At 41.8% G+C, this 12,735-nt stretch overlaps 1 protein-coding gene and 1 long non-coding RNA gene across 4 annotated transcripts in view; one reads left to right on the top strand and one right to left on the bottom strand.

Moving 5' to 3' along the window:
- TNFSF8 (TNF superfamily member 8) overlaps nucleotides 1-12,085 on the bottom strand; it is a 50,946-nt gene extending 38,861 nt beyond the window's left edge. For all 3 annotated transcript variants that reach the window (XR_007146188.1, XR_007146187.1, XM_047829453.1), the window contains exons 1-2: nucleotides 11,601-12,085; nucleotides 1,158-1,200 (exon numbers count right to left, since the gene is read on the bottom strand). Coding sequence is in view for 1 of the 3 variants with exons in the window: in XM_047829453.1 (XP_047685409.1) it covers nucleotides 1,158-1,200; nucleotides 11,601-11,795 (238 nt within the window). In the remaining 2 variants the exon portion in view is untranslated. The remainder of the gene's footprint in view (nucleotides 1-1,157; nucleotides 1,201-11,600) is intronic.
- The window catches only part of LOC125150100 (uncharacterized), a 215,011-nt gene that overhangs the window by 121,889 nt on the left and 80,387 nt on the right, over nucleotides 1-12,735 (top strand). The window lies entirely within an intron of this gene.

The following is a 12,735-nucleotide window of genomic DNA, read 5'->3' as shown; positions in this document are numbered from 1 at the left end:
CTATGGCTGCTTCTGCACTACAGAGGCAATAGGCGAGTTGTGGTCACTTGCGAAGTAATTCCAGCCAAAGTTAACTTATTGTTGACAAAGCTATAATTATTAGTCTTCCTTGAAAGGTCCAGAATGCTTGTCTGTTTGGGGCACTTGCTTCTATTGTCTAAATTTCTCTGTGACAGATAGAAGGAAGAGCATGACTGAGGCATCCTAAACCAAACTCCTAGTGGGATGGTGTTGGGATTTTGGGCTGCGTTCACACCCTTGTGTTCTCTCATCCCACGATGCTCTGCTGTCTCTAGCTGGGTGCCTATGTTGTCCCACCCTTTCTCTTTTACCTTTTTTTTCTGATCTGTCTGGTTATCCAGCTGTAGTTACTATCTAGGTTCTAGAGTTTACAGAACTGAGATGGGTTCATGTTCTGGGGTGGATAAAACATTGGATGAAAGATGAGGACATCGGGGTTCTGGGTTTGGCTTCAAATGACCTTGGATATGACACTTCACAGAGTCTTACTTTTCCTCTTCTGTGCAAGCAAAATGTTTGCCTGATGATCTCAAAGCTTTTCATCCTCAGTGTTAAGCTAACTCTGGGACTCATAGAGACAATGCATTGATTAGTGACTTCAATGATAGGAAACATATGGGGTGAGGAGAAAGTTTATTTTTACAATCCTACCTTCATTATGCATTTTGGCTACTACCAGTTATTTAATGATTACTATATGCCAGTAGCCACCACAAGCAATTTATGGATGAGATCTGATTGGCTTCTCTAATACTTTCATGAGGTAGATATTATTATTCCCATTTTATAGATGAAAAGCTAAGGTTCCCAGTGAGATGTAGAGCCAAGATCCATACCCACACTTGTCTGAGTCCAGATATCAAGCTCTTAACACAACACTGCTTTGCATTCCTATCCATGTCCACGAGATAATCTAGGTCACTGGTAGAACTTTCATTAGTGGGAGAGCTGTAGGCACCAGACTGCCAGAGGCTGCTAGGATGAATCCAGATGCACCAGCTCAGATCTGAGCAGCCTCCACCTTTGTCTCCACCCACTTTTCTGTTGGGCAATATTATGATGCTTCTGGTTGTTACTCCACTATGATGTCACATGGATGATTCACTACACATTTACTCCTAATTCCAAGGTCTTACCTCCTTTAAGGGGGAATTTTCCAGGTGGGTTGGGAATGGAATCCTGGAAGAGAAGAAAGAAAAAGAGAGGCAGTGTGAGATTGTCATTCAATGGAAAGAACTTATCTTTTTCTTTTCCGTTCTGGTCCTCAAAGTGCTGTGCAATTTAGAATTTGTGTTCCACTTGACTCTTGAGTTAAAAAAATTAATTCACAGGCCTAATTTACATTGAAAACTCACCCATTTGCTTGATAGCTTGCCTACTAGAAACACAAGGTGAGGCCAGGGTTTACTGTCTACATTTCACAGGTGAGGAAGTCAGGGCTGAGCAGGGTAAAATGAAAAGTTTATGGCAGGTCAGGATCCAGAATCTGTAACTCATCACCCTGTCCAGGGCTTTTGTTTTCACCTCTGCATTTGATATTTTCCCCCCTTTGGTCAATAAAAGAACAAGCAAGTCTAATGTATAAATACATGTGGGTTTTTTTCCGTATTTGATTCACCAAATAGTGAAAGTATGCTGTAAACATACCTTGGAAGGTACATCTCTATATTTCCTGTGGTTGGAAATTCTGAATTAATTGAATGTTTATATGCCAAGCATTGTGATGATACCATAAATAATTAAATTGGTTCCCTGCCCTCATGACTTTATTATAAATTTATACATGATTATAATATCCAAATATCTATAATGATAGAACAAAGCAAACACATAGGAATATTATATATTTATAAATTCACATTATATTTTGGATTATTTATTGTATAATAAACATAAATATATACATAAATATTTATACAGGTAAGTAAGAGGTTGATAGAAGCAGGTTGTGTTCTGAAGGAGGGGCCTCCAACCTGGGGGAATGGAGGGAATGATAGGGAGTTCTTGTTGGGGTGCTCTGAGCAAGCAGAGAACAGAAGCAGAGGGGCAAAATTTTTCACCCCTAATAAATTCCTTAGAGACTGACATTCCCACCCTAGGCTCTCTCCCCGCCCCTCTCACCCATGGAGCCACACCTCAGGTGTCTTGCCAAGAAGGTATAAGGTATCTTATTTCTCTTTTGAACTGTCAGGGTGGGGGTCTCCTGTAGTGCACTGGACTGAAATATTAATACAGACCTACAGAAGTGTGACATTGACATGGGTGAAAATAACTCCCCAACCTTGTCCAGAGCAAGAAGTTAGCAGCTGTGCACATCTTACTTCCTTAGTGTTCTGTCTGAACAGCTAGGACTATCTGGAGTTTGCCTTTCATTCCATCATTTCCCTGGAGGTGCTGTCCTTTGCCTTCCACTGATGGCTCATTTTCTGATACATGGATCTCTTCTCCATTCCAAGTGGGTTGTAGTGAGTGGAAGAAGACTCCTGAAGGCAAAGCCCTGGCATAGCCCTTATTTGGAGACAGCAGAAGTCAGTGTAAACTTTTGGGCTTCAGCTTTTCAGGGCAAAGGAAGTGAACTTGGCTTGGAATAGCCTTCCTTCTCGGCTCTAATAGTCTATTATTTTAGTGCTTTAGTTGAAAGCTCTTAATCTAAGTAACAATAGTACATTTGTGGTCTCTCATAAACTATGCGTGCAGTTCATAGGAAAACCTGACATCACAAAATTCCCCTCTGTTGCCTCTTCAAGGTTGCAAATAACATTTCGAAATCTAATGAACAGCCAATTTACTACCAAGCATGTTCATTAATTAGTGTGATGTGCAAATGCACAAAGAAGAACATCTACATTGAAATGCAATGCTAAGATAGTTGAATTTCTTGGCCATCCAGGAAAGTATCCAGGGACAGTGAGAGAAGACTGGCATAGTAGAACCATTGGGGCCATTTCCAGACTCTGCGAGTAGTCCGGGAAATACCAGAGAGTCATACATTCAGCACATGTTGAATGAACACCTGATCTGGTGTGTGCCAGGAACTATGTTAGTCACTTGAAGACATCCTGTGGATTTTATGGCTTAGTCATTAAAGCAGTCACTTAAAATATCCAAATAAATGTATAACTGAACTGCAAGCTGAGGCAAGGGCTGTGAAGGAAGAGTGTTTCAAGATAACCCTTCTCAAACTTTAATGAGTATGTGAATCACCTGGAGAGCTGGTTAAAATGCAGATTCTGATACAGTGGGTTTGGCTGTAGTCTGTAGTTCTGACAAACTCCCAGGTGATGCTGAGGCTCCTGATCCACAGAACACACTTCACGTACATAACAAGGTTGTAAGAGATAATATCTGGGGGGAGGACCTCATTCATATGAGGGTCAGAGGAGGCCTCTGTCTGTCATTTGAGGGCTTTCTGGTTTCCTAACTTTATGCAGGAGAATGTCAAAAATAGCACATCTTTGTATAAGAAAGAATCTTGTTGCTTAAACCTTCACCCAGGGCCGAGGGCATCCAAGACAGAAGTATGATTATTCCTATTTTGGAGAGCTCCTGGGATGAGGTCTCTATAGCTCTCCTGGCTGCCCATGGTAGAAAATATCAGAGAAGCAGAGCCAGAAGCAAACCCAGACATCTTTCAGTCCATCAAGTTAATTTAATAGAACAAGAAATTGAAATACTCATGAGTCAGAGGCAGATCTTGGGTTGAAATTTTCTGGTGTTCTTTCCACTGCCCCGAGAGAGATGCTAGCTTCAGAAGCTAAGGATGGAGATGCTCATTCTCCCCTACACTCCCCTCCCTTTAGCAATCCTTGCCGTAGAACGGCAAGGTGTAAAGAGATGGTGACTTTTATAATTTGCTGAGAGTTGTTTATGCCCTTGGCATGATCTAGTGCTGTCCACCAACTCCTCTTTGGCAAAGATGACTCTCAGTCCTAGAATTCTCTCCCAAATCTTGTCTGGTGTTCTGGGTCCTGGCTGGGGAAATGTGGCCCATCTTGCCCAGTGACTTGCCTTTCAGGTCAATAGCACATAGGCTGGACATAGACATAAGCTAATGGACCCTCCCAGGCTGTCATTCTCAGCTCCATTGAGTAGCTCAGAAAACTTTATCTCCATGGTTACCAACCAGTTACACTTCTTTCACTGTACTTCTTTCTTTGTTTCTTTTAATGTTTATTTATTTTTGAAGGAGAGAGAGACAGAGCGTGAGCAGGGGAGGAGCAGAGAGAGAGGGAGACACAGAATCCAAAGCAGGCTCCAGGCTCTGAGCTGTCATCACAGAGCCCAATGCAGGGCTCAAACCCACAAGCTGTGAGATCATGACCTGAGCCAAAATCGGACGTTCAACCGACTGAGCCACCCAGGCACCCCTCTTTCATTGTACTTCTTTAGTTTCAGACTCCAGGTATCTGATTAGTATTTCCAACAATGTTTCTGTGGACGGAGGGAGGAACGGTCATGTTTAATCTGCTTGTCCCCAGGTGAAATGACCCAATCTCAATCATGTTCCCTGCCTATGACTCTTTTTCCCTGTTTCCTTTTATTATTGTGATTAGAGGGCTAATCACCCTTTCCTTTACTGGGTTGTTGCAGACACAATAAGACACTGTATAAAAAAAATGTTGGCAAGTACTCGAAAATGATAGCTATTTTGGATCTTTTGATCCTGATGATGTGCTTAATTTGCCCCAATACCTTGAAAGGCTCATTTTTTTCATGAATAATGCTGCACAGAGGCAGGCAGATACCAAATATGCTTTTGATTAAAGATGTCCTCTCTGATTAAAAATGCCAAGGCTACTAATTGGAATATGCTGGGGAGATTCCATATCCCCTTCTTTACTGGCCTCACATTGTCTTGTAAGATGGGCCCTGGAGATTTTTTTTCAGGAATGTCTCCTTTACTTTCAAGCTAGCATGAGTAAGCACTTCATGAAGGTGTTTGGTCCTCCAGGGCTAATGTTTTCCATGTGTTTTTTTCATTTGGTCTTTACCCAAGACTTAGTGATTGATGAAGTCTTAGAGAAGTGACTTAATGATTTCGGAAGGTTCTACAAATGGTGAATAGCAGGGAAAAGAGTCAAATCAAGTGTGTTGACTCGGAAGGCAATGCTCTTTAATACCATACTATGCTGCCTTTCTAGAATAGGACAGGATGAAGCCAGGGCAGCAAATTCTCCTGAGAGTCAATGAGAAAGTAGACGGAGGTCACGAAAAGTCCTCAGGAGAAAGACAATTTTGGGAAGCAGTGTTTGTTTTGGTATGGGTAGTATAAGTGGGAACTGGACCAGAGTGGCTTAAAGCAGTGTTTTTTGCCTGAGGGATCTTGTTAAAATGCTGACTCTGGTTCTGGGATGGACCCTTAGGTTTTTCATTTTTAATAAGCTTTTAGATGATGCCAGTGCTCCTGGGCTGTGGACCACACTTTGAGTAGCAAGGGCTTAAAGACATTACTCAACAGGCAATCAGAACACCTGAGGTCTTCCTTCCCCAAGGAATGGAGAATGGCCATGGGAAGCTGGGCTCATACATGGGTTTAGGAAATCTTCCTTGTCTGCTGATGGACATAGCATCCTACTCTCTTACCTACTTCTATCCATGCTTCTTGCCAGCTACCTCTTTTTCCTGCTGTTCTCCTGTGCAGTGTTGGATGACTTCTGTTCTGGCCCTGCCACTCCTCTCCTGAAACCTGGGCTTGCCTTCCTCTGGGCTGTGCCTCTGCTCATTCTTTTGCCTCACCTGGAAAGCCCTGCCCCAGCTCCACCTGCCACCATCCTTCCAGTGGAGAGCTCTTGTTTACTGAAGAATGCCAGTTAATAAATACGGAAAGAATGATAAAATTAGGCAACCATCATTCTTCAACCCTCAGTGCATTCCCTGATTTAGACAAGGATCATCAAGGAATGCCCAAACTGCTGAGTGAAAGATATTTATAGGTCTTTAAAGTATTACCTCATAGATTACTTATTAATAAGAAGGCAAAAGGTGTTCACCAGTGGGCACCACCTTAAGGAATTAAACATCATCACCAATAATGGGACAACTTAACGTGCCTCTAGGCATGCCACAGTAAGAAGTATGTAACACTGCCTACAAACTATTGTTTATTGTACTAAAGTTTAATCTGAATGTAATTATGACAAACACTAAGACAAATCTGAAACTTGGCCAATTCTACAAGCTTACTGGCCTGGACCCTTTGAAAAAGTCAATGTCCTGAGAAACAAACAACAAAGCACAGGGGGGATTGCTACATGATTGCTTCTCAAACTTTAGTGTGCATATGAGCTTGTTAAAAAGCAGGTTTTGATTTAGTTGGTTTAGAATGGGGCCTGAGATTCTGCATTTCCAACAAGCAGGGATCACCTGCTTGTTTAAGGGATCACCCTTTAAACAGCAATGTTCTAGAGTGAAAAAAAACATAACCAAATGTGATGTGTGACCTGAGTATGGATTTAGGATCCCCAAACAAAACAAGGCACAACTGCTGTAAAAGATATTTTTGGACAAGGGTGGGACATTGATATATGGACTGTGCATTATTATTAGATGGTATCTCTAAGTTGACATTGACTCTCTTGGCTGTGATAATGGCATTGCAGTAAGGAGGAGATGGGTGCCGAGACATGTGCAGGTAAAAGGCCACACTGTCTGCACCTTACTGTCACACATCTAAAAAGAACACAAATAGGGCAAAATGTTAACATGGCCAATTTAGGTGAAAGGTTATATGGGTGTTAAAGAGGTTCAGCTTCCGTTCTAGCTCTTCTGCAAGCTACGCCCTCATCCCAAGCAGAAACACTTCCTCTCCTTCTATCTATGGCCTTCTGTGCCACTCTGCCCTGAACTCAAGCTCTTGGGTGTTTGGGCCTCATTTAGAGAACTTCAAGGAAACCAGGGTCCTGCCCTGTCCACTTGGGTCCTCCCCTACCCAACCCTAGCACAGGGCTTGCCCCTTAGAAGATTTCCAGTGGATTTTTTTTTCAACGTTTATTTATTTTTGGGACAGAGAGAGACAGAGCATGAACGGGGGAGGGGCAGAGAGAGAGGGAGACACAGAATCGGAAACAGGCTCCAGGCTCCGAGCCATCTCCAGTGGATTTTTTTTAATTGACAAATTGAATGCATTGGAGACAGTATCAGGGGTAGAGAGAAGCATCATGGATCATTTCAACTCATCCCTATATTGTATCTGAACATAAAAGCAAACCAAAAAACCATATCACTGCCACCAGCAATCACTACTCCTAACCAGATGCTCAGTTCACTCTTGGTGGGCAGGTAGAGTGGTTTTGGGAGGATACATTAAAAAAGAAAAGAAAAGAAAAGAAATAGGGCACCTGGGTGGCTCAGTCTGTTAAGCACCCATCTTCAGCTCAAGTCATGATCTCGCAGTTTATAAGTTTGAGACCCACGTTGGGCTCTGTGCTGACAGCTCAGAGCTTGGAGCCTACTTCTGATTCTGTGTCTCCTTCTCTCTCTGCCCCTCCTCCCACTTGTGCACATGCTCTCTCTCTCTCTTTCTCAAAAATAAATAAAAACATTTTAAAAAATTTTTAAAAAGTATCTTTACTTATAAAGGGAAAGGAGGCAGCTACTTTCTCTTCTTTCTAGAAAGGGTCTCCTTAAAAACCTGAAGATCCTGACCCCTTGTTCTAACCTTTAGAATGTAAATAAATCACTTCAGGGACTGGATAAGTCCAGTCTCCAGGTTTATAGAGATAGCCCTTAGACTGAAGACTTCAGAACCTTTTGAAATGACACCTCTGTCAACCTTGCAGCCTATCTTCTTATATAACCTTTTGTCTCTGGAGGAGATAAGATCAATTTTATTGTTTTTTTTTCATTTGCTTTGCTATATAAATTGTGTAACAGTTCATCCTGAGGTATGCATGTATTCTGTTGTGTTTACTTAATAATGAATCAGTTTTCAGGGCACCTAGGTGGCTCAGTCAATTAAGCGTCCAACTTCAGCTCAGCTCATGATCTCATGGTCTGTGAGTTCGAGCTCCACGTCGGGCTCTGTGCTGACAGCTCAGAGCCTGGAGCCTACTTCAGATTCTGTCTCTCTCTCTATCTCTCTGTCTCTGCATCTCTCCCACTCACACTCTGTCTCTCAAAAATGAATAAATGTTAAAAAAATTTTTTTAAAGCAGTTTTCTGTCTTCCCATATGGATGTCAATAGGTGTCTCCTTGTTGGTAGGACTTTTACTTCTTCAAGAGTATATTGGTACAATATCTTTTGAGGCTGACTGACAATATCTATTGAAGTGGAAAATACACATTCTATTCTCATCACTAGGAATTTATCCCACAGATATCCTTGCAGACGTGCACAGTGAGTAACACTTCTAGAGAAAAACATTAAGTGTCCTTCACTAGACACAGATAAAATAGATTATGAAGCAGTCATACAATAGAATACTATGTGACTCTCCCAAAGAATGAGACAGACTTTCATGTATTGGCATGGAATGGTCTCCAGATAGACTGTCAAGTCAGTAAAACAAAGTGCAAAATCATGAGTCTACTATAATGACATGTGCATTTACAGATGCATGTATTTTTGGAAGGACATGGAAGAGTTTGTTAATGGTGATGATCTCATGAAAGAGGGATTGGTGGTTGGGTGGGAAGGGTGTGAGTGAGTTTTAATTTCTTTTCCATTATGTACTGTTTACTTTTCTTAAGCCATTGGAATATAATATTTTAAAATAAATATACTGGCCTAAAGATAGATTAAGAAAAGCCACCACAGGGACTTTAAAGACATTAGTAGATGGTACATTGCATAAGCAACACAAAAGCAGTAATTTTATTGGCTTTGTTCAAGCTATATCCCCACTGCTTAGAACAATGTCCCACATACGGATGATGCCCAATAAATATTTGAGACTGAAACCTAAGTTCCTTCTTTGTCTCTCCCAAGGACTTTGACCTTGGAGTTATTTGATCTTCAGTCCAAATCTCAAGGCAATCTTTGTTGGTTTTCCTACACTCCCCGTGTTTTCCCCTCTCCAACACTTTGTTCATGCTATTCCATTGGCCAGGAGTGCCCTCTCATCCCCATCCACTTCCCCACCAGCTTTAAATATCTTAAACTAGTCTGGAACTCCAATCTCCAATTAAGTTTTTCTTAAACCTGGGAAAACACTCTGTCTCCTTAACTTGTGGTGTCATGGAAACCCTATGTGGCTACCTTCCAACACTTATTATATACTATGACTTATCTTGTTTTAAATTTTGTCTGTTCATGTGCTTCTTACCTAGAACTGTGACTTCTTAGGCCAGTGAAACCGTTTTCATGGTACTCCATCACTGCCCCCATCCATCCTCACACAGAGTGCTATATAGCCATCAACCCATTCCATTTTTTGATAATTGGGATATGAGTTTAAGTTTCTTGGGTCTCTCCCATTGATTTCTTTACCAGAGGTCTCTGTTAGAATCTCTCTGTTTATCTAAGTTCTACCTTTCGTAAAGTCAGCCTGCATTCCCTCTTCCTACAAGAAGCCTTAACTCAAGGGGATAACTCTTTCTAGTTCTTGCAATAGTTAATGCTTGAATAATTTATTGAAAATGATATGTGCAAAACATTTAACACTTAATGTCACAATTAGTCTTGCAAGCCTTAGCTTTTAAGCAAGTAACTGACATCTCCCAGGCTACAAAACTACAGCACACCAAACCATACAAATAAGATTGTGAAGTGAATCTTTTCACATCCTAATGTGAGGAGTTAAGTCAAGGAAATGGATGCACAAGAAAATAAAGCTCCCAAGGGAAAAGCAGGAGCAAAGTTTCTTAGTGCTTTTGTGGCTGGCTGTATTGGCAAAGAGAATTCTGTTCTCATTAAACAATCAAGCGCAGTCTTGATTTTATCACTTTCTCAGGATGGCTTAGTTAAGACCTGTCTCCTTTCTGTTCCTGATTTTCCACATACACAAAAGCAGGGCAGAAAGATCCACTCTAGTTCCTTCCTAGAAAGAATGGATTTGAATAAGGACCTTCTAGAACTCTCTCCATCTTTATATATCACCATCACCTCCAATACCTACCTTCCTTCCTCCCTTCCCTTCCCTTCCCTTCCCTTCCTTCCTTTCTCCCTCCTTACTTCCATTCATCCTTCCCTCCCTACTTTTTAACAGTTCTAGCTGCAACATTTAACTAAAAACTTCTTAAAGGCCACCTCAATTTCTTTTCTTTTCTTTTTTTTTTTTGGCCACTGCTATAAAATGATATACTTCTGGTTTACTTCAAGTTAGAATTACAGAAATTATATACCCTCTACCAAAAAAAATGCTCTAGAATATTTTCAAGAGTGTTATTCTTTAGCAGATGTAGATGAGCCCATTCAAGGATGAGTTTCATAAATTGTAATATTTAAATCAAATGTTGGCAATTCTGTTTTCTGTCACCTTTATGGAGAGATGAGCTTCAAAGCTTCATTTAAACTTGAAAGCTGATGACATTTGAGACAAAGATACCAAAATCTTTTAAAGCTTAGTTCTTTTCATCAATCTATAAGTTATGGAACATTCAGTCTAAGACAATTGAAGGAAAACCGGAACAAATTCCGCAGGACTGTAATGAAAAATGGGAGCTATGAAGGAAGGACCAGAAACAGTCCCACTTTGGCAGGGTGTGTAGAGAGATCAGGTTCTCAAATTATCAAAATTGACCTAAATTCTACTTCATTAAAAAAATTCATGAGCAACATATACCATCAATATGGTATTTTCTACAAAATGTGCACTGGCAGACTGTCTGTAAACACCGATTTCCTAAAATAAGAAGTGTCCTCCTTCATTTCTTCTGTTTTTACAACAAATCTTACCATTTCCTCCAAAGAAAGTCAATTTCTTGAGACAGTTTGCCTCTACAGTGGGTACCTATAATTGCTTGTAGTTTTAGTATTCTGAGCAGTTTCAGAGGGAACAGGTGTTAAGAACATTTCTACATTGTGTTCCTCTGCTCTGTGTTTTTTGTGACATCCTAAGTTCTTCCAAGCAGTGCTCAGGGCGAGCTTTGTCTTGTGGGCTTTAATTAGCTCTGAGGAGCTAAGCCTGGTCTTCTGTCTTGCTCCTTCCCATATGCACCTTGGCTTCTGAAACTTAGCTCCTTGTTGAGAAAGCTCTTGGCAATGGAGGAGGCCCCAGAGATCTCTGGAACATTTGCACTGAGAATATAGAACCTTACAATCTGGTCAGAAGACCTTGAAGACATGGTGACACGTTGTGCAGATCTGTTATCAGATTTCCTTATCACTTCCTTCTTTGATACGTCTCTGGCCCAGCAAAATTTAAATCTTAATTTCTTAATGCTAATAGCTCCTCTCTCTTTTTTTGGCCCATACGAGTCCGGAAAGTTTTGAGATGATGGCTGAACACATTTTCTCTTAAAAGCCAAATCATTTCAGAGAGTTTTAAGTTCCTGTTTCTTTTCACCCTCTTTCTACATGATAGATGTACTTTTCTTTTTTTCTTCTCAACTAATTTATTACTTTATCCTCAAGGCTCTCTCTCTGGGGAAAACCGAACATAAGTCAGAAAGGAAAGGGGATGAAGAGAAATCCACTTACCTTCTTCTGAACTACCAACACCATGATGGTTGCCACAGCAAAGACGAGACACAAAGCCAGCACGGTCGTGGTGAAATAGAAGTAACCACGACTCGTGGTTCCCAAATGGCTGGCGACGGAGCCTTCTGGCACATGCATGGCTGTGTCTTGAGAAGGGGCCACTCGGTTGAGTGCTTGCTGCAGCCGTGGGTCCATTCTTATATAGTCTTCCCACAGCACACCCTATCTCTCCTCATCTCATTCGGTTCTGGGCCCATCTCTGTTCCAAGAAGGATTCTCCCCCTGCATCCTGGATCATGTGACTTGGAAAAAAACCTTCACCGGCTGCCACACGAAGAAACTCTTCTCTGGGGGCGTGAGGCGAAAGGCGGCAGCAAGGGTAGGGGAGAGGCTCATTTTTCATTGCCAGGGATGAATTTGAGTGCAGAGAAACTGTAGCTACAGAGAAGGTGGTTGATGTCAGAGGGCGAGTAGGAAAATGACGGTTTCCCTACTCCGGGGTGTGTGTGTGTGTGTGTGCACAAAGCAACTTCTGTTTCATTTAGACTCAGCCACAAAAGGTCTTCCTGCTTGAGAAGCTGCACATTCTCTTCAGTGAGGCCTGCAGCTCAGAAGACCTCCGCAGAAAATGTGTCTCTGCTGGGCCTCGGAGAAGCTGGAGTCCTTGGACTGGAGTATAATGACTCCAAAGGGTTCAGTTTGATCCTATCAGCTTCTCCTGAAATCTGGAAATGCTGCCAGATGTCTGGGAAGGAAGGACCCATAATAGTGGAGATTTATCCAAATGGGACAAGTCCGTGGCAGCATGAAATGTGGGGACAAGTTCAAAGAGAACAGGAATATGGAAACACTGATCTTTTAAACAAAAATTGCTGCTGACTGGATTGGGATGTGTCAAGCTTGCATAAAAACCTGGGATTGAAAAAAAAATCACAGAAAGGGGAAGGACTGGTGGTGAGGGTGGGGGTGGGGAAGTGCCCTGGTGCAGATGGTGGGGGGCGTGTTCTGGGTGCTGTGTGTGTGCGTGGCATTGTGCGTGTGGTCTGTGCATGCCGCGCATGTGTGGTGTGCACATATGGTGTGTGGTGCACGTTGTGTGTGTGTGTGGTGTGTGTGATGTGTGGCGTATGTGTGC

The sequence above is a fragment of the Prionailurus viverrinus genome, chromosome D4 (assembly GCF_022837055.1).
Source record: "Prionailurus viverrinus isolate Anna chromosome D4, UM_Priviv_1.0, whole genome shotgun sequence".
Lineage (NCBI taxonomy): Eukaryota > Metazoa > Chordata > Mammalia > Carnivora > Felidae > Prionailurus > Prionailurus viverrinus.
Note: the sequence above shows the minus strand (reverse complement) of the source record. Positions and strands in the feature narration are given on the sequence as shown.